Source organism: Nymphalis io, chromosome 5, assembly GCF_905147045.1.
Source record: "Nymphalis io chromosome 5, ilAglIoxx1.1, whole genome shotgun sequence".
NCBI lineage: Eukaryota > Metazoa > Arthropoda > Insecta > Lepidoptera > Nymphalidae > Nymphalis > Nymphalis io.
In genome coordinates this window covers 6,488,555-6,512,418 of record NC_065892.1, presented here as the reverse complement: position 1 = coordinate 6,512,418, position 23,864 = coordinate 6,488,555, and the positions used below count along the sequence as shown (strand labels likewise).

The 23,864-nt window shown below is 29.2% G+C and overlaps 1 protein-coding gene across 2 annotated transcripts in view; it reads right to left on the bottom strand.

Annotated features, from left to right (window-relative positions):
- Positions 1-23,864, bottom strand: part of LOC126768474 (cAMP-specific 3',5'-cyclic phosphodiesterase) — a 341,168-nt gene that overhangs the window by 162,909 nt on the left and 154,395 nt on the right. The window contains exon 2 of one of the 2 annotated variants that reach the window (XM_050486611.1): positions 5,734-6,020. The exons of the other annotated variant lie outside the window; for it this stretch is intronic. Coding sequence (XP_050342568.1) covers positions 5,734-5,882 — 149 coding nt within the window. The 5' untranslated portion in view covers positions 5,883-6,020. The remainder of the gene's footprint in view (positions 1-5,733; positions 6,021-23,864) is intronic. 2 annotated transcript variants of the gene reach the window in all.

The window sequence follows — 23,864 nt, the reverse complement described above, 5'->3', positions numbered from 1 at the left end:
ATTATAAGCTATAACTATACCAATTTTTATTAAAAATCATCGGAGGTCGGAGAAGTTCTCCGCATAACTTGTGATAAACACGTATAAGGTGGGACAAAAAATGATGTGTTTCGACATTTTAATATGTGAAATAATACTAATTTATTGATTTTTTCTTACTCATTTTCAAGACATTTCAAGGTTCGTACACAATGTAATGTAAATTTAAATATATAAATCTATTTCATATATTGCGGCCTGCATTATGGGCAGCTTTGCGTCGGGTGGGAATCGGGAGGGACTATTTTAAAATTTGACTAAAATAATAAAAATTAATAATCTAAATTTAAATCAAATCCTATGTAATGATCATGATTTCTGTAGGTTTAATATACTACACATTAATAGTTGAGTTTAAAATATTTTCATCTAATACTTTGTTCGATATCACAAAGAATTATTTATCAAAAATTCTTACTTTTTAAAACGTTATAATGAAGAATCTGTGTTCTCAAACACTGACGAGAACATGACAAATGAGTTTTAGATTGTTTTTTCTTTAAAAGAAATGTTTACATCAAAATGTAACCGAAAACAATTCTTTCTGTAGTAAGCAACGTTTCCATTTCAAAAATAGAATAGAGAAAGTAGTTCAGGAAAAGGATACAAATAAATGTTATGTATGTTTGGAATCAGTTAATAATCTTGTTAAATCTATTATTTTAGATTTTTTTTTCTTTGTAATTCGTAAAAAAAAACTACTTTCGATTCGACAATATGACTATAATTTTTTTTTATATGCACCTTGTAGTGGCAAAACATAAGTAAGCATTATAACATTTAAACGTTGTATATTGCATAAAATAAAGCTATGTTTGAACATGGTGATTGAGAAAAGCATTGTACCGTGCGATATTCAGTCAAGCACTAGAATAGTTAATACATATACGTACCTACACTCAAACTGGGTATATGAGGTTCTTAGCAATATACATGAGGAAATTTTTAAAATAAGCACAATTTAAAAAATATGAAATACAAATAAAACATGGTGACTATCCTCATCAAATTTCTTCATTCATTGCTATAAAATATTAAAATATGATTATTAGAATGTTATATCCATAAAAAAATAATCAACTCAAGTTTTTGTTTTTATTTGCGGCTATTTCAAACAAATTACGATACAAGTTGTATTATTGTTATTAATATTTATTTATTGTTATCAAAAGAGTGTGTTTGTCATTTAGTTAGGAATTAAAATTTAGTTGTAGGATTTAACCTAAAATTTTGAACACCAGAGATAAGAATTAAGGTCGTAATTTGAAATACCTACATTGAACCGTTATTTAAGACCCCTGTTGTATAATATTAATCGCTGTTTTGTATAATTTTATTTATATTTTAGGTAGGTTAGTTTTTATTATTTAGGTGTAAAGTATTACAAAATTATTGCGAGTATATATAGCGTATGCTTGAAAATTATTAAGTAAATCGTAGTGCTTTTATCCTATAGAACAGAGTTTATCGCATATGAAAGTTGTATGTGCATTGAATTAATTTATACGTGCACTCGGTGGTGCCTCATAAATCCAATTATTAAACTTCGAAACAAACATCAATTTGTACACTATCGTTTCATAGACTATTCAATAAAGATTTTTTCTATATGAAATTTGCTACAGTCGAACAACAAATGTGTAGTAAGTTTAACAAAAGATTACTGCTACATTAAAAATTCATATTAAAATCATTTTAATATTAGTGAACAAGTTTTATTGGTCAGTCAATATACACATACAACTCACCTAGAACTTAACATTCTTTATTGATTTATTATGGTACCAATAACAACAGGTAGGTACATGTATTCTTAAACTGTTTCTTAAAACAAAAACATGCCTAGAACAATTTAATATTTATAATCTAGTAATGTGAAATTATATTGATGATGATGAAGAAGGTGTAAAAATACTAATGATGCTGATGCTGGTTAAGTCACAATTACATCTCTAGGTGAGCTGATGAACTTGACCTCAAATGATCAGTCATACGCTGTTTGTCAGACATACAGAGTTCAGACATAATCAGCTAATGTCGACTTATTAAATTTTCTTTTTCTATCACCTAGGCTACATTTTTATGATACTCGTGACGATTATGGAATGTAGAAGGTCAATGACTTCCCTATTCATGCACCTTGATATAAACTAGGTTAAGTAAGGCGATTGTATAATTAGTTCTTTCAATATAGATAGTTACATATGTATAAAAATAAAACAATTACAAATACAAATAAATGGGTATTTGATACGACTCGCGCGCCATCTATTGTACTTTGATTTCAACTTAATAAACTTATGAAAAATACTTATATGCATAGAAAACAAACAAAATAAATATTACTTTTTATATAAAGGAAAAGAAAACTAATTATTTAAATATTTGTGTTCATCAAAATGATGATGGCTGCTCGTATTTCAATGAACAAAATAACAAAAAATAAATAAAATGCGTTTAGCGTATCTGTTGCTAAAGGCATTTAAATTTATTTTATTTATTAAAAGCAAACTGTTAATAGATTTATTTTTCAATTATCTTAATCCTTACGTAAATTACTAATTATTTATTTTATGATTCCTCTTTAGTAATTCTGTCAGTGGTATTAATTAAAATATTATAATACTTATAATTAATTATAACATTAATTGAGTTATGATTTAAAGGTTGAAACAATATTTGAAACTCTTTATTCAAGTAGGTATATACGGGCACTTTTGAATCGTCATGTTATAGTACCAATTGAATTAAATGTAAAGCTACCACCAGTTCGGAACGTAGATTCTACCGACAAGAACCAAATAGAATTTCAGTAGTTGGTATTTTTCGTCCTTTTAATTACAGCGTCAATCAAATACAATAAAAAAATAATAAAAAATCCATATATTCTCTTTTAGATATAATTTTAACATTTTAAATTTATAACTAAATAACTTTAGTGAACTTTGAAGAGATCATCCATATTTTAGTCGATACATTTATTTAGAATTCTATCATTTATTCTAACCCTTGAAAAACTTTTACCTATTTCTCCTTTAACTTTTACTTCGAAACTTTTATCAAGAAAAGTTTTTGTTCAAGACATAACTTGATAAGATTAATGAGACAAAGAGTCAATGGCAGTGTTAAGCTGAAAACGTCAAAGTGGAACTTGGAACTATACCAAAGTTATAGCAGTAATGGTTTTAATAACCAGTTATTTCGGCTCGCAATGGGACATCAAAACAGTGATTGGAATTAAACTGTTATTTCCTTATTCACAGATTGACTCGTTTCCCAACGATCATGATGTTCACTTATTTCCCTAAAAGGTATGTCACCCTTTGTTTTAAAGCCAAAGATAACGAACGTTTCGAAGAGACATATTCGTTTACAATGAAGCTCAAAAATATGTATGCTTAATAAATGCGGTATTGAGTTTACTTATACAGTAAACTTCGACTTAGGAAAATGTTTTAAGGAACATAATTTATTATTTATATATTATTATTACTAATATAATAATTATTGATTTGTTAATTTCAATTTCATCAATGTGTTTTTTCTATAATCGAAATTATTATTTTCCTAATTATTTATCTCAAAGCTGACAAAAGGGCATTCTCGGGCAGTAGGTCTGCAAAAGACAAAATAAATGAAACGTGCAAGGCAAGCCCGTTGTATAATCAGCTAAATTACATGTTCAGTGACCTACATAAAAAAAACTGGACTGTCAAAAATAAAGTACAAAATCTTTGAAACTATTCATGGGCGGCTTTACCTAGAATTGTTGTTTAGGGAGCTGTTGTTGTTGTTCATTCGAATGACAAATCAATGATAGCAGAAAGAGAGTAAAAATCTACTAAAAAAGTTTATAAGTAAGGCCGAAGTGTATAAATTATACTTAATATCAAAACTAAGCGCAACACGTGAATGAAGATAAAATAGCTAAATTATTTTTGCAAATATATAAACTGTGTTAGCCAAAGGAAGGCAAGCCGCTAATTTGTCATCAACTGTAGTGTTATTTTGTAGTCGTTTGTAAACAATAGAAAAAAAAAGTAAAGTAAGTAAGTACACAACAATAATAAAAACAAAAATACTTACTTCTCTCTTTTTTAAAATAGACATAAGCACTAATATAGCGTTTCGCTCTGCTGTTACAAGTTTCCTTGTTTTTTTCAGAACCTGTTAGCTTATAATTTAGTTCTAATAAATAAAGTTTAGAGTACATAAAACAATTTTAATTAATGTCAATAAAATAATTTAAATACAACTAGTATTTTACTAATACTTATATTAGCAACGTATACATTAAATAGAAATAATATTCAGAAACAGCATCAATTTGATAATAGATCGCAAAACAGTTGAAGACATACATAATTCTTAGGACAATAGCCGAGGTTAGGTTGCCGCTTACATGTCCTTTGTTTTGATAATGTTCGAGATACTGTGTTGGTGTAGAACATCTCATGAATATTAACTGATATTAATTGTTTTAGAGACGTTTAGTCGACGCTGGAAATATCCGTATAATATAGACACGACACCTGCTTGAGTCATTTTTGAATAGAACTTAAATAGAAATACATCACTAGTCCATTAACATATGGTCAATGTCATTTTCTATTTCATACTTTTTAAATAGTATTATTTAATATTATTTATTGTAGATAAAACCGGAGTATTAAATATGAATCATAATATAATTTAAATACAATTTTGTGGTACCGCATCTTGCACATCAAATTTTGTAAATTTTCTTTTAATTTAATTTTTTGGAGTGTAATAGTAAATAAATAAATTATTTGTCTTTTTATTTATGTCAAGTATTAAAGTAATTTAAGGAAATTAATCAAATACCTGCCTACGTTTATAATGACAGATCTAAGAAAAATTTAAATAGGTTTAAATAAAAGATACAAGAAATTATTTCGATACACTATGTTTTAAAATGATAAGATGTTATGTCTGTGCCTGTAATTACACTGGCTTACTCACCCTTTAAACCGGAACACAACATTACCAAGTAATGCTGTTTTGCGGTAGAATATCTAATGAGTGGGTGTATCAGTGAACTATGTTTAATGGGTCACTTACGTTATGATATTTAGGTTATATTTTTTGCATTATTTTTGTGTCTCGTGTTATATATACGAGCTCACGACGTAAACAGTGATAATGAGTCTCACACATTTTCTTTCGCGACGAATTTTATATGGAGAACGATCTTTTCCAACATGAATATAGTACTAAAATAATGATACTTAAAACAATTAATTACAATATCTATGGGTATTTGAAGTGTTGTGACCGCAGCCCGCTTTGATTCCAATACAAACACTTCATTTATTTTTCTACATCAAATTCAAATTAAGATCGTTTAAATATACTTAATATGTTTTAATGTTCCTAAATCAACTCGAACATACGTTTTTTAAATTAAATTGAGATATACTATAAATTGGATACGTTGTTCATCTATACTAATATAGGTAAAGAGGTTGTTTGTTTTATTTTATTTGAAACGCTCTTACCTCTGGAAGTACCAGATTTGAAGATTTTTTTTTTTGCATTTTTTAGCCCAATCATCGTGGAAGGTTATTTGCTATTTTATATCATGCTACGACCCAAGGGGTCGGAGCAGAAACGTTTAACGCGGAACAGCTTGAGATATTTCCTAGACAACTTTAATTATTAGAAAGTACTTACCCGCAGATCCATGAATGTCTACGTCTTGGTATCGAAACAAGGGTGAGAGCGAAAGGTGGCAGAGCTGTGGGCGGATTGTCCTGCTCGTCCTCTGCAGGCGCCCCGCTCACGCGCACCTCAGGCACGCGGAGCTGGTGACGACCACTCATCCCAAGGTTTCCTTATATCATTATCACTACTTTCTTCATTTAATGTTTTATTCACCGTGAGGTACACGGATATAATTGATTTTCACATACGCACACTGTTATAATAACGCTTTATTTATAATATTTTAAAGCACAAACCTACGAAATTATATAATATATTCGTTATATCACGTAGTGTACTCTACTGACGATTGCTAAATGGAATGTATAGTAAGCACGAGTTTAATCCGTGATGGATTAGATGGTAATGCAAAATTTAAAATGTTATCTTCGATATTTTCTTTCTTATTAAATAGTTACATTGTTTAATCATTATTTATAGTAAGAGAAAATTGTCGCGGCGCTCTTACAATACAAAAAAATGTCGAGACAAAATCTCGTCATTTTTTTGTATTTAAATTTTGTACTATGTGATCGTATCCACAATAAGTTCGAGGCAATGTAATACTAAATTTAAGTTTCCATATTAAATCGATACCGCCCGACTTACAATGCTACGAAGCCATCATTGCTTTACAAAATTTGGATTTAAAATTTTATGTATTCTATTTCTATGTTATGAAAATAATGAGATATTTAAATTTATCCTTTCATACTATGGTATAATTAGAGAGACTTCCAATAATTCTAATAATAATATAATAAGCAACAAGTTACATTAAACTTGTGATACATATTATTAGCAAGAAAACAAAAAGAAAGGAAAAATATTCGGTTAGATATATTTGAGCGAACATTGAGGCATCTGTTGGCTACATGCCTAATCCGTAGCAACGCTGCCTTCAGAGCTGGACATATTTTATGTCGACTCGTAGAATAGGCATTATTACATACAGGGTATACCTATTTTATTATTTTGTAGAAATAGCATTCTGATTAATTACGTTACTATGGAAACATTATAATTACGCTGTATTGTAATGAAATCGTTCATATATTATACATTTGTGCGCATATTAACTGCTTTATTCGTTTAGTGATAAAAGGCTTCAGACCCGCACGTGCTAGGTTTAAATCCATGGTCAGGCCAATAAAGGTTATTGCGTTATACTGTCAATAAATTCTGATTGTCAGACAAAAGTTAGGAAATTAACAGTGTTTTTCTGGTGCGTTGGAAAGCCAGCAGATAAAGCCGATGCTCGTGGGAGAATGGAGAGATCTCTCTCCAGTTATATCGGACAGCTCTCCCATCGTACTACGAGATCAAAAGTTCATTTTTTTTTTGGTGCAATTACTTGTGGACAAACAGGTTCACTCTTATTCAAAATATTCAATGCAAATAGCAACGCTTTGAGATTGGCCGCAGTGCCCGAAAATTTGCCAGTAAGGCCTTTTTAATTTTATTGCCCTTAATTAAGAACACAATTTTTTTTAATCATAATTGTGAAATTAATTTGAATAAAAGTAGAAATTGCCTACCTGGCCCTACCTAATGTGGGTAACATTAGTTAAATTCGTATGGATATCTATGATTTAATTTATTTATGTGTAGAAAACGTATATACCTAATACAAGTCGTAACACCGCATAGGAATATTGAATTCTCAGACTACTAAATTGCTATTACGATATAACTTTCGTGTTGAAATTTCTATTCAATAAGACGTATTCAAATTTTAACCTTCGAAAAGGTTATCATGCAATGTTAATACCTACCTGCCTATTTATTTGTTTCATAAAAATGGAAATATTGTGATGTTACTAGAGGCCAGAATATGCCAGACATGCAATTGTAAGGGAAATCAACCTGTTCATGCATTAAAATATTACAATTTGGCAATACAACACTGTTTATGCTAATGTATAGATTAAGAAATAATATCTACAAATTACACCACAGTCAATGAATTACCCAATGAATTGTATATAATTCTTCACTTTACAATACTTTTGACATCACAACATAATGCTATTGGTTTTATATATTAAACCTTGGAGTTTCAATGCCAACCGTACGAAAATACTTTCCTTAATCGTTAGTAAATGTCTTACGATGACCTTAACATTGTCACTCAAAGCTCGGCATAGATGGAGAGGCAATAAGGTTGGGTGCGATTATCGCATATCAGGAACTCGACCTTTGCGTGAGCGCCTGACGGACTCGCGCACGCACCATCTTACTGCATGCAATTTTAAGTTGACAGGCGCTTCCTTTACACGCTTTCAAACATTAGCTTAATTTAATTAGCCATTAATTAAAATATTTTACTAGGAACAAGATAATTTTTTAAAAAGAGAATAAGTATTTATCGTTTTCTATTTATAAATGAAAAAAAGACTATTACCTAGTCATTTTTTAATTTATAAATTATATAAACAACTGTAAAAAAAACTATACTGATCCATGTAAAGTTTCAAAATAGCTGCATTTATAATTAAAACTTAAGTAATATCTTATAGCCTAAAATATAATTAAATATTATATATTAATCCTTCACAGAATTTTACGACAACAATAATAGACATTGACAATGTTATTTAATATTCACAGCGCTATATGATTGTACATTAGCACGAAATCATATTCAGCATTTTGTATTTCGCAACTCAAATGAATCCGGATGCCATTAGTAAATTAAGAAATCACTGGCAGCATTTTTAATGAGTTGAACGATAACAATAAACAATAAAGTGACTTCATAAGCATTGATAGAATTCACACATACAACCGGCTGACGACTGTAATCGTAACAAATTTCGTAATATTACAATTCACTATTCAAATAAAAGTAATGTAATAAAAATAGGCTTAAACATAAAGTAGATAGAAATTGAATTTACCGTCAAAGCTTTTCATTATTGACGCCGAAGTGAAAAGGCATTTAATTAAAAACGTATATGCTGGATAATACCTACTATTCTATTTGACATTTTCCGCATTTCTATCGTATTCTAGATGATACATTTTTACGAGTTATGTACAGTCAAAAAGGAAAGCTTATTATTTGTTATATATAATATATATTATTTTGTTATATAAGAAGTACTCTAGATCATTTTAAAACTAACTGTAGACAGTAATTATGATTACTAACCTGTTGAATGTTGTATTTTATAATTATGTATACAATTGCGTCGTTAATGTATATGATCTCCGACTCAAATTTAAATCGCGCCTGGCATTGTTCTTACAATTACAGTTCACGTCATAATTGTACGTGCCATCTACTGTTTCAAATATAGTTACTATGAATTACATTGCTTATTTTTAATATTTTAAATGATTTAATTTCTTAAGCCATAAAGAGTATTTTTTAATTTTATATTCAATGCAAACTATATATATATATATATACATATATTTATAAAATAATATTATATATATATATATATATATATATATATATATATATATATATATATATATATGTATATATGTAATGTAAATAGTAAGTAAAAGCCTGTAAATATATAAGCTGCAGCTGGGCAATAGCTTATCTACTTGAGATCTGAGCACACTCTAGTGCTTGTTTGTGTATACATATGGCAGACTATCATTTCACTCTTGCTGGACCCCTCAAGGTGAATTCTCTTCAACTATGCACGAAGCAAAATATAAACAAAAATTTAAATTATAAAACTGTGATTGGAATTCTGTGATTTTAACCCGTGATCTTTGATTAAGATTGATTTTAGATATTGGAACAATTGCGTTTAATTAATAAAAGTATATCATTGTGTAATATAATAGTATATTGTAATCATAGTTTTGCGCGAAACATACATCAACATTTGATTTGATAAGATAGATAGGTAGATCATATCGAAACGTACATTTTAATTAATCAGATAACTACACTTACAAGATTAGATTGCAATTTATAATAGTAAGTTCGTCGTCGCAGAGATACTGCGTGGTTGGATTGATTTAATTAAACAAAATTCCCCACGGAAATGAAATGAAGATGGATGTTAGAAATTGATTCATTATTGTAACGCGGGAAATGTTATTATTGCTATGTTGAACGTGAAAATTAATTATATCAATCGAAAATCTGTAACGGAAAGCTATTAGGCAATATTGCATTTGTCGTATTTTAATGCAGTTGTTGGTTGTTGAAATTTTGTTGCATTCGAGTTCAGCAAAATTCATTAATGCGTTATTTACGTACATTATCCAGCGCTATTTTTACTCTCAGTGTCATCCTCGCATAATATATCTGTAGGCCTCGTAGAAGGTGTGGCTTTGTTCGACGTGTATCTTTATTTGAAGCCGATAAATTGTACCAAAATGCCTATATATATAATTATTTCAAATGAATAGGAATAAGGTACTAAATTTTAAATTCAACGTAAAACATTATATTAAGGAGTTTAATTAAATATGTTTTTCACAGGTTTAAATAAAAATTACTATTTAATAAACAAAGTATACAAATAAATAGTAAGAACATAATATATAATGTATATAAGAAATACTCACTTATTTTAACTTTATTTTTGTCTTAAAATAAATTAAAACTTTTTGAAATTCAGCTCCATACATATGTGAATATTAAGTTCAATAATAATTAACGTAATGTTATACCGATAAACTTTTTCAATTTCCAAAAAAAAGTATCATTTATAATTTTAAGGAAAAAAAAATTATTTTGTATGCTTATAATATGTTGCTTATTATTCGTGAAAAAACCATTTATGTTAACGTAGACGAAGAGAAAATTGTAGATCCGGATGCTTTCCAAGCGAAAGCTGCGGCAATAGCATCAGATACACTAAAAATGTTATATAAAAGATTTATATGTATTATATAATGTATATCTCCAAAATGTCTATTATCCGTGTCAACATCTATGTTAAATGTACATATAACTCACAATACCCATATTAGTACTACTTTTGTAATTTTATTTTTTAAAAATAACGATAATTTTAGTTTAATTTATTTGACAAACTCTATTAATAATTTTTAAAATAAATAAAAATTAAATGTTAAACATTTTAAATGTAAAAAATAGCTTTAATGAGTTTAAATTGGACTTGGGAGTCCAATTTTAAATCCATATTGCAAGATATTTGAACAAAAGTATAAGAAAAAAGACACGAGAGACGAGTTTAAAATCAATTGTTAAGTTGTAAAGTACGAACAGTAGCCCGGTAGTATGTAATACATTTGCAAATAATAATGAATTGTGTTTAAATCTGGAAACACATGGAGTGGTTCTTCTCCTCGCGGATGACGGGATGATGCATAACCTGACTATTATTATATGTCATAAATCAAAACACACGCCAAATTCCTTAGATGTACTATACCAAAATGTAAATATTGTTCATAAATCAAATTAACTAGGAATAACGCAAACTGATTCAAAACTGCTTAAAGCTACCTACCATCTGGTTTCAATATTATTTTATTAATTTAGAATTGTAGTAAACATTTGTCAGTTATATAATACAAGTGAAAAATTAAAGTAAAATTATATTTAAAGAAATGTTATAGTGTGTAAGGTGTTTTATTTTGCATTTTAAATGAATAAAATAACGTTAATGCTGTAATAAATAATAATAATTGTGTTCCTGTACTGAGTTATTGCTACAGTGTAATATTTCACTTCATCATCATCATAAATATCTAAAAATATATAAAAAAGTGGGGAAGGCTCCCTTGATGTTGTTATTTTATTCAATATACTGCTGTCAAAAAAAATCTTGTGATAGTAAGTTTCGGAGCAAAAAGGTAACAATTACAAAAATAGAATGTACTTTACTTATTTATATACTATTTCCAATTATTTTTTTTTTTATAAATTAAATTAAAGCATAGATGAAATGCTTTAAATTATGTATTAACATAATTGATAAATCGATAATAATTTCCGAGAAACAAGGTTTCAATGAAAACTAAATACAAAGACTTACGCCAATCCTTATATTTTCTATTCATATCGAACATTATATGTCAGATGATATTTGGCCTTTTGTTTATCAACCGAAACGCATTGGAGAAACGTGGTGCAATAAGCTCTAATCCGTTCGTCCATGGATCCTAACACATTGAGACATTTACAGACAAGAAATATATTTATTAACGTAATATCATAAGTATTAATATAATATATAATAAGTAAGTTAATATATATATATTAATATATTACATTTCCATATAATTTTATTATATATATATATATATATATATATATATATATATATAAGGTTATTTCCATATAAAATTCTCAATCTCCGATATTGGTTTCATCTAACCATAAAAACCGTGAATGGCTGTAAGCCTGCTATTCCGACAATATTACTGAAATTCACTGAAATGGGTATAAGAAGTAACGATATCGGCCGTGCGAAAACTTAAAGGGAGATTATACTTTCGTGGCGAACGTTCTTATACGAGATTCGTATCGGAAAATGGGAGAGAGACAATGAGTATTTGTACAATATTCTTTATATTTTCGTATATGTACATATACTATATACTAAAGGAAATTTAGAAACAACCGATACATATCATTTAATAAATAGCATTTTAGCGAGAAATGTCATCTAGAAAAGTGTAAGTGTATTGTGTATTACTATTGAATATATAATATACTTCTACGCTATATTCATAACAAATAAAAAATACTCAAGAAGTGGTAAATTGTACAAATGTATATCATATGTAGATATTTTAGTATAAATATTAGCAATCCTGTATTTTAATTATTCTCGGTTCAAAAAATTTACTCATTTTAAAACTTTTAATTAATTATGTAAATCTGATGTCAAGGTAGACGCTACTAAAATAAATGTATATTGCTCAGAAAGTTAAGACGCTAGAATGAAGCAAAAAGCGAAAATAAATAAATTAAAAAACTTTTACTTCTGAGCTATTTGCATCTATCACACTGGACCGTTCTTTATTACTTATTACTGTTTCTTTAGAGTCTATAGCAAAGCAACAATAGAATGGAAATATTTTGAAACTAATGAGATTCTTAGTATAAGAACCGAACAGAAACCGAAGTATTTTGTTGAATTGAATACTGTAAACAGGTAAAATTTTTATACTGTACATTTTCAACAAACGACGTGGCTCTCAATGATCAAAATTGAGACGCAGTGGCAAGAAAACGTCAGTCTTAGACGACGTTTACAGGTTCGAATCCGGGCTAACAACGCTGAGTTTTCATGTATAATTTGTGTATAAAATTCAACTTAACCTGAAGGAAAATAAAATCAGAATCACGTGTATCGTATATCTTCTCAAAAAGAGGAAAGACGATGACTTTGCCCAGCAGTGGGGTGCTTATAATCTGGTAAGATTTTTTAGTCTTAATTATATTATTTCAAAAGATTTATTAAAAATGCAAACAAAAACAAATCCGTTACCGTTTTCTGTAATATTATATGAAGTAAATAAAAGAAAATGAATTGGACTATTTGCCAGAGCACACCTGATAGCCTAACAAGTTAAGATTAAATACTGGATTTTAACAGAGAAATGCAATCACACTATCACTTCTCTTTTACAATTCAAATAACCGCATACATACTCGTACTACGGAAATAGCTCACTATGTATGGAGCTCGTGAATAGTAATCAAATATTTTCGACAAAAATAGACTAGGGTTTTTTTTTATTTACAATTGTTACTTTATATCTGTCTAATTGTAGGTTATGTTTTTTTTATCTTTAAGTAATAAATGTATGCTGTTACATTTGTCACGAAGTTCCTGTCAAAGTGATACGTCATCGACAAATTTGACGAAATACATTTGCAGGATTTAACAAAAAAAAAAAAGAAAGCGTTAACGATCAAAATATAAAGAATTTCTGATCCGACCTTCGGCAAGTACATACATCTCTTGTACGTGACCTGTTTTTATCTTCGCAAATTGTATTTTCATTTTTTCTATCTTTTTTTGAAATTACATTGATCAAGAAAAAGATCATTCAAGTAAGCTTTTATAATCAATTTTTCGTCATTTTACAAGAATAAATTAATGTTAAAGCCTGCTTTTCGTGTTGATTCTACCAAGATAAACCGGAAAGAAACTCAGCAGTTACTATTTTCTATTAAATAAATTACGTATACATTAAATTATTATTATATTTTTTTTTTATAGAATAGGAAGGCGCACGAGCATATGGGCCATCATATGGGCCACCAAACGCCCTTAGACATTGACATTGTAAGAAATGTTAACCATCGCTTACATCGCCAATGCGCCACCAACCGTGGGAACCAAGATGTTATGTCCCTTGTGCCTGTAATTACTCTGGCTCACTCACCCTTCAAACCGGAACACAACAATACCAAGTACTGCTGTTTTGCGGTAGAATATCTACATGTATATAATGTATACAGGATAAAAAATTAACAGTATGTTTTTAAACGAATACTTATTCTCCAAGCTTTCTTATCGTGTGTTTTTAAACAAAATATTTAGATTCAGCAAAGCTAAAGTATATTAAGAAAATACCAAATTTTATTTATAACATCGTATATTGGTCTACTGTCTTTGATTTAAGGAAACCAACTGCTTTATCCGTATCATTACAGTATATAAATACTTATATCTGTGCTAAATGCATCCTTTATTGTTCTATGTACATACCTTTGCGTAATACTTTTCTGCAATGAGTTAATGTCACTGTCATGTTTCAAAACAGCAAAAGATAACGTTTTGCAAATACATGTTTGACATGCAATCATCTAGTAATGATTATCTCGACAACTAAGAATTATGTTACAATGACAATGAAAATAGTCGACTATTAATACAAATGACTGCTAATATTGCAATTACCATTAAAAGATTCTTTTATATGCGAGTCTAAAATATTCTCACAAATAATATTACATTTTAATACCTTACAGATTTATTTTTGTGTATGTATATTGTAAATGACGATTTATTATTTATTGCACACCGTATATAAAACATTATACTACAAAAAGAAAATAACATGATATTTTTGTTATCACATGAACTTGTATTACTAGTATAGTATAGGTATAGTATAGGTAGTATAGGTTTTAAACACGATTTTTTTTTTTTTAGATAAATATCGTAGGGATTGAACATATTCACCACTAAAAGTACTGTAAATATATTTTTATTAATGTTTGTATAATATATAACAGAGAAAAACAAAATACATAAATATTTAATATTACTTAATTTGCTAATAATCTATAAAAAAATGTGTCGGATTGTAACAAAAATATTTACTTAATATAACAGAAAATCTGAGTTTGTGTTGCAAACAAAAGGGTCCATTCATGTGGTTATAATCGTTCGCCCTCGTTAAAGATAAGCTAAAGATACACGGAGTTTTCAAATACCCTATTCAAACATAATGAATACATTATATGGAGCCAGTGTTCCTGTTGAATAATTGTTCTGATTAGCTGTTGGTTATTTGACAATTAAATAAGCTCATGTTTGTGATTCTGATTAACTTAAATATTCGCATCAAACTTTAGCCTTAAATCATAAACCTCTTCTTGGCTGCGCTGAAGTCGGGTAAGGACACTTCAACAGCGTTTATGTGAGACGATTTTAATCGATCACCTGCTGGTTTAAAAGCATTTCCAACGGTCTTAACTAACTTTAAATTAATTTGACAACAAAAATAGATTCAATAAGTTTTAATTTTTGTTAATTTTATATCTTATTATTTCATTCTTGCTTCAATATCCAATAATTTAAAGTTTTCTGTTAGTTATCAATGTTGGTAAACTAAAATTGAACCCGCTGTTAACAATTTGTAACTTCGACCGATATTTAACAATGAAATATGAGAGGAATCAGACATTGTAAATATCATATGGTTAGTTTCGTAATTGTTGAACTTTGCAAATGTATGTATTTACTGTCTTTGTCATCGTATGTTAAATAATATTTATCGTTATTCATATTTACTTAAACTGGAAAATAGACTGTTACAATAGCATAACATTTATAATAACAATAAAAATATAAGGTAGTTCAGTTGTTTGTACGTAGAATATTAAAGGGAAGATATTTAGTGGAATCATTGTTATCATGTTATAAGGCAGGCATAATTATCTATTATATATTTTTTCATGTTTGCGTCAGTCTGTACAAATATCGTCAAAATCTAAGCAGATAGAAGTCAATAAAAACCATAAAACATCAGAATATTTTCTACTCTGAAACTTCCAAATTTTGTAATATGAAGCTCCGAAAAGAACAGAAATTCGAGAAAGTTCCGCCTAATAATTTGTTTTATTATTCGGGTTGGCTGACCGTGATCTGCATGCTAAAACAAGTTTTTATTAGTTTAAAAACATATTACACACTTGTATAATACCCGAGGCTAAAATGTCGACGTCGCAATATATTCTAATAGTGTATTGTCATTAAGTGGTATCTAAATATATATATAATGTACATATTATAAAGCTAGCAAGTTTGTCTGGTGGTCACGCGTCAATTTCAAGAACTATTAGTTCAATATATTTTTTATATTTATTATATTATCTATAAGTAATGGTGTTGCTAATAAATAATTAAATATTAAATAAATATATATTTGGTATTTGAAAATCCGGGTGAAAACGCAGTTCACAGGTTATTAAATTGTATGAATCCCCAAAATTGTAACTATGAGTCCGTCATAAGCCCTACTTTAACTATTCCATAGGTCTACTTTGCGTCGAGTGATAGCTACCCGACCCTTAATAAATATTGAGAGAAGGAATTAAATAATAATTTAAGACAATTTTATATATTAACTAATTTAATTTTATATAAATTGCGATTTTTGACTCATCTATTTGTAGTTAATAAATATAATTTAAAGAACTATTGAAAATTCAGTTACACGACAGGACACACAATGTATTTCCCTTGAATATACTAACAGAGTCTGACTTACATAAATTCACATAAGAACTTTTAAGCCCAGTAAATATAATTGTAAATAATATTTTTGGAAATGACATAATAAAAAATGTGGTTAAAAACATTATAAAGGAATTTACTTTGCCACGTACATAGTTTTGCATTTAATCTAAGTAAATATATAATAATAATAATAGTGAAATATTATACATAAATTAATACACGTAAAATAATTTGATTATACTGGTCTAATTTATTCACCATTATGTAGTAAGCATAAAATAAGGAAAATGCCTGTTAGTTATCAGCCACTCCTGTGTCGTGCAAAAACTTATGACCATTACAAACAATAAAGGTTATTTTTCTAGGTTAATTTTATTTACTAGGTACTTCATATTGAAATACTATGCAATTACAAACTAAAAAAATATTTATAATTATAATTAAATAACAGCACACACCTAATCGAAACAAATATAACAATACTAAAAACTAAAATTTAAATTAAGATTTTGTTTATTTCATGAAAAAATATATTATTTATTTATTGTAATGGATATTTCTTACTTTTCGCATTTATGCTAATCATGCCAAAAGCCAATTATTTTTACAGTATTTGTTTGAAAAAAAATTACTCAACCGCTTTAATAAGTTAACGAATATGAAGAAAACAAATACGAACCATTTATTTTGGAATTTATTTTGGTCCAGCAGTGGGACTTTCAAACTGTTAATTTTTTGACTTTTATATTACGATGTAAATGAAACGCAACGTAATTTAATTCATGCCTTCAGTTATTTCGTTCAAGGTTGAGCTAAAGAAATTTGCCTATAAATTTAATTTCGGACCAGAACGTGAACATTATTTCTAATTTCATGTCATAGGAATACGAAGGCCAGCCAAAGACTTGCGTCAGTCATTAATGACCAGACACAAAGTAATAATCTATAATCTAATTAAGCTCATTGGCTATAATTTATGTAATAGAAAATGTTAAGCTGATGTGAATTAATGCTCGCTAATTAATGAATATCAGCAGAATCGATTTGACAGATTATATACAGTTAGCTCTTGCTAAATACGTCGAATATTGATTAGGTACATAACGTGAAATGCCCTTGATATAGTAATAACCAACTTGATAGGAAAAATGAAAGCATATATGTTAAGTTACATTTGAATAATAACAATTAAAAAGTAAGACTTGACTTACGTGACTGAGTTCAGCTGCACAATCAGATATAATATAATTCCATGAGGTAATTTAACCCAACTGCTCCAGAATAAATTACGTCAAGTGTACGCATATACAATACAATGTACCATACCAATATGGTACAATGTACCACAATTATATAAATAACATAGATTATTTGTACGTATTCTTGGCACGCTCGGTAACCTAAAAAGCAGCTTTTAAGATATGAGATTATTCTTGATAGATAGTGACATGAGGTGAATGAAGTGTCAAGGAAACTAATATGGCAGAGGTGAGCCGTCATATTGGACTAACGATGAACCAGAAAATGAACAAAACCTATTGAGTGACGTATTAAAGGGGAGGTAAATTAAAAATTTAAAAGAATCATTTCCAGAACATATTTATTTTATGCTATACTTACTTACCATCAGGTGGCCCATATGCTCGTCCGCCTTCCTATTCTATAAAAAAAAAAAAAAATACTTATTTATAACTCATATATAATATAATATAATAAGTTGGCAGTTGGATTTAATTATTTTTAAAAAATCTTCCACATTAGTCATCTAATAATATTGAGTTATATCATCTACCATAGCGATAACTTTTTGGCTGTATAAAAACATTTGCGGAAAAACTTCAAGTTAAAAAAAATTAAAGAAAAAACCTACTGCGAACGAAACTGAAAAAGGCACACAAGTTTCAAATTCTTAATGTACAAATGCAAGATGTAGTCGACGACATTATGCATTTCTTTTTTCTTTTGACAGAATCAGCTGGAATCTGAAGTGCAACCATAATGCCTCCGCAAGATACGTTTTCAACTTAGGTGTTTTTTTTGCTATAATAATTTTTTTTTTTTTATAGAATAGGAAGGTGGACGAGCGTATGGGCCACCTGATGGTAAGCGGTCACCAAACGCCCTTAGACATTGGCATTGTAAGAAATGTCAACCATCGCTTACATAGCCAATGCGCCACCAGCCTTGGGAACTAAGATGTTATGTCCCTTGTGCCTGTAATTACACTGGCTCACTCACCCTTCAAACCGGAACACAACAATATCAAGTATTGCTGTTTTGCGGTAGAATATCTGATGATAATTTACTTTTATTTCAAAATTCATGTCATTTTAGAAACTGTTATCGGAATATAAGCAGATACAAGACATCTGAATAAAAGACAAATGTATTTTAATTATGTCTAAATGACCTATCTATACTAATATTATAAATGCGAAAGTTGCTTTGTCAGTCTGTTACTGGCATGAATAATAATAATAATAATAATAATATCCTGGGACATTTTTCACACACGGCCATCTGATCCCAAATTAAGCTTGTACAAAGCTTGTGCTATGGAAATCAGACAACTGATATTTTCTTTTTTTTTTTTTTTTTATAGAAAAGGAAGGCGGACGAGCATATGGGCCACCTGATGGTAAGTGGTCACCAACGCTCTTAGACATTGGCATTGTAAGAAATGTCAACCATCGCTTACATATCCAATGCGCCACCAACCTTGGGAACTAAGATTTTATGTCCCTTGTGCCTGTAATTACACTGGCTCACTCACCCTTCAAACCGGAACACAACAATATCAAGTATTGCTGTTTTGCGGTAGAATATCTGATGAGTGGGTGGTACCTACCCAGACGAGCTTGCACAAAGCCAGCACAAAGTAAACTACATACTACATATACTACTTTTCTTTTTGTAAATACATACTTATATAGATAATTACACCCAGACTCAGGACAAAAGGGTGGGAATCGAACCCACAACCTTCGGCGTGAAAGGCAAGTGTTCTACCAACCACGCCAACCGGCTCGTCAATTAAATGAATTGCCACTGGTATTAATGGAATTTGATATATAGCAACTTGAACCCTAAGAAATGATATATATGCTACTTTTTTTAAAATTAATAACTGACCCCCTTTCAATAAATTCGGGCGAAGCGGCGGACGAAAACTAGTGTTTATATAAAGGTGTGTGTAATATCTTATTTTTCAATAACACTTAATAATCATACATTATATTGTACACCAAGACAAAACAGTTTCTGTCAGTCAAAGAAAATAAAATAACAGATTTCACAAGAGACAGCCGTATTACTTCATCATCATCATCTCAGCCGAAAGACGTCCACTGCTGGACAAAGGCCTCTCCCAAGGATTTCCATTTTGGCCGGTCTTGCGCTACCCGCATCCAACGGCTTCCTGCAACACTTCTTATGTCGTCGGTCCACCTTGTAGGGGGGCTGCCCACGCTGCGTCTTCCGTTTCGTGGTCGCCACTCGAGAACCTTTCTGCCCCAGCGGCCGTCAGTTCTGCGAGCGATGTGCCCCGCCCACTTTAATTTAGCAATTCTTCGGGCTATGTCGGTTACTTTGGTTCGCCTACGGATTTCATCATTACTGATTCGATCTCGAAGAGAAACTCCGAGCATAGCCCTCTCCATTGCTCTTTGAGTGACTTTGAGCCTTCTTATGAGGCCCATAATGAGCTATCACGTCTCGTATCACTTAAGAGCCAGGTAACTTAAAGCAGAGGAAAAGGTCTAATAATGGTTTATTTATATAAGTTTTACAAAATACGAAAAATATAGATATAATATGATTTATATACATGTCATATAACATTCGAATTATTCAGGCAACATCATGGCAGGCCACACAGATGGTCGAGTTCCTTAGTCATCCAAATGGAATAAAAACATTCTAACTATCATCACATAACATTCCTTTATAATAATTATTGATAAATGAATGAAGATTGATTCTAATGAGCGCCTTTACATTTATTTTGTATATGTTAGGTAGAATACGTCACAAAAAATCTAACAAATGTATATAATATTGAAAACCACAACGAAGTATATTAATTGCGATTGATAATTTATCAAGGAGTCGGTAAATTTATTTCAAAGAGACTTTTTAGTAAATATTTAATTTGATTATAAACTCCCAAAAACGAAACATTATGTTTACCAGACAATTATTTTGAGGTCAGAGAATTAAGCGGCTGTCGCAAGCTCATGTGAGATTCCCGAAACAAAGAAAGGTTTTATGACGTATGCTCTTTTATACCGACTATTGTTATAAAACGGGCCTCATACACAATAAAAAAAGTTTGTCTATTCAGTCTACAAATATTTATGTAGTTTTAAATTGGAATCTCAAATGCACACTCTGGAAATACTTCCTTTGTTACAAATAACAGACTTTAAAGAAGGTCACAACTATATTATGTAAAATAATTACTTTAATTTTTTAATAAGTTAGGTTCAATAAACAAAATTTATAAACATCTTAAAAAAACATTTAGATATAAAGAAAAGGTTTTAACGCTAAAAATTTAATGCCATGGGATACGTGTTTATAATTATTCTCATTTTTACTTTTAAAATACCCAAAAGTTCAATTAAAGTATCAACTTTAATCATCAGATTACGCTTTGAAAGATTTATTTACTTATTTTTAGATTTTATGATTTTATTAACCCTTACAATTATATTTCTAATGTAAAATAAAATTTATAATGTATTCTAAAGAAAATAAATTTATTCAATTTAGGAATTTGCGCGAAAACAATTTTGAATGTGCATCGCATCTCAACTGTCTCTAGTAGACACGGGCGCGGGCTCACGTTTCAAGGTGAATATAGAAATGTAGAAATCATCATGGGAAAATAAAAGCTAAACTTACATTTGGACTCAATCACAAATTATAATTTAATTTCATAGTTTCTTTAATACTTTATAATAAATTACTGTTTTAATTTTACCTTCTTTATGTTATTAAATTTTAATACCAAACTACGACATACCACTATTTGGAACAAAGCTAAAATAAAAGATAAATTTTATTTACTAATTGTAAAGCTTCATGTCAGAATTTTCTACTACAATATTATTGTTGTTTATAGTATTTTATCTTATATATATGTATATTTTGTATAGTGTTTTTTACCTAATATCTTAGTTCTATACGCAGACTCAACTACAAGTTAGAACTGCCCCGATTGAAACGTTTAATATTTTATTTAAGAGTACATTACGCGGCTAGTTTTAAATATATACGATAATTATATCTACGGCTATGAATTGTATTATAATAAATTTTGTATATTTATAATAACGCCACTCTTAGAAAATTAACTACACTATTATTTATGTATGGATGAGTTTAATATGAATATCTTGTAGTCATACCTACCTACACGTCAGTCCTGATAAATATTACAACTATTGAACAAAAATTATAAATGATAATATAACTTTGTGTGTCTGTTTGTTTTCTCATCACTACTAAACTATTAAATCACCTAGGATCTGTATAAGGATACGCAGTATCTCTAGAATCTATGGGAAAAATTAATATGACCCGGATATAGTCGCTAAGAACAGCTAGTAGTCTATAACATCATATTAAAACGAATTAGTACCTCTTAAGTAGAAGAAGCTTTATATACATCTTATATAACTTGGCTTCAGAGTTAAACGGATAATCTATAGTTGATGAAGTGCATATTATTCGATGAAGTAACCTTAACCTCGGACTTTTTTAGGTTTCATTAAACGTATTTACGTATAACTGACAGATAAATAACATTCAAGGTTTTATTTAAGTACTGGCGAATGATACGTTGTAATGCCGCTTAAAGTATTTTTAGAAATAAAAATACCTATTATGTTACCATCACGCAAGTGTCAACAACAACTGTATAAAGTTTCAAGTCAATCGTATAAATGGTATTGTACACGGACATACAAAGAAACATTAATTTTTATATACTCATATTTATTAACGCACACTCCATATCAGATTTTCGATGTCGTATGGTCTACGAGATATTTCTAAGAATCTAGCTTCAATTAATTTGTAAATACGTGACGTATCTATAATAAATAGACAGTTTTTCTTTTTTTATTGTTAAAAATGGTGGCAATAAAAGTGACATTTAATGTTAGACACATGCAAATTCATATACGTTTTTGTCGAATTTCCAAAAATGTTTATGATGAAATTACGATCACTGAGCGAAAATAATACATATAAATTGAGTTTATATATTATATGTTGTAAGAAAGTATTATCAATTACATTTAGTTACTGGTTTCCCAAAGTATAATTTACAACCGGTACTCAAATGTATTTTACTGCACTCGGTTTTATGATTTATTTCATGACCTTAACTTGTATCGCATGTTTATTGTAGTGTCTAGTCCAATGTTAATACATGAATTAAAGATGGAATTGCTCACATACGTGGTATTTTTATTGAATGTTAATATATTCAGCCATCGGAAAATTGTGGATTATTAAGAACGACGAGACCTTGATATGTTTGAAAATAGTTTCGAAATAGCTTTCAAAACTGAATCTTTGATTATATATTGGATAAAATTCTCGAGAGGCTAAGACACTATAATACGATCTACAACTTTCCTATACCATCTTCATGAAATAAATTTCTAATATGTTTTCATAATAATACGATTGTTATAATTGCATAATATAAATGAACAATTACTTAAGACATTGCTTGTAAATAAATATATAATTTGTTAAAATATAACGTGTAGTTCTCAACCGCGCAAAGTACAATTAATCTAAGAATAAAGCTAAAGCTGAGAAAATCTCGAACTGATACGCCATACTAAACTTTACTGATGAGCAAGTAATAAATGAGGTTGCTAAATGATCAAGCTTTAGAAAATAGAAGCTGAAATAAAATTTGTGTGAAATACGCTCAACCTAACTACGATACGAGCCTAACTTCACACACGAAAATTCACGTGCTTAAATTAAATTAAATTTAGTTATTTGCTAAACTGTAACTGGATACATTCGCATGTCTAGTTTGAGTTACTTTGATCCACGCATTTGTCAAAAACCATATCTGAACAAGGCGTTCGTGTTTGATTTCTGACCGGCTTACTTAGATAGTGGAATGCTATTTCTTATGTA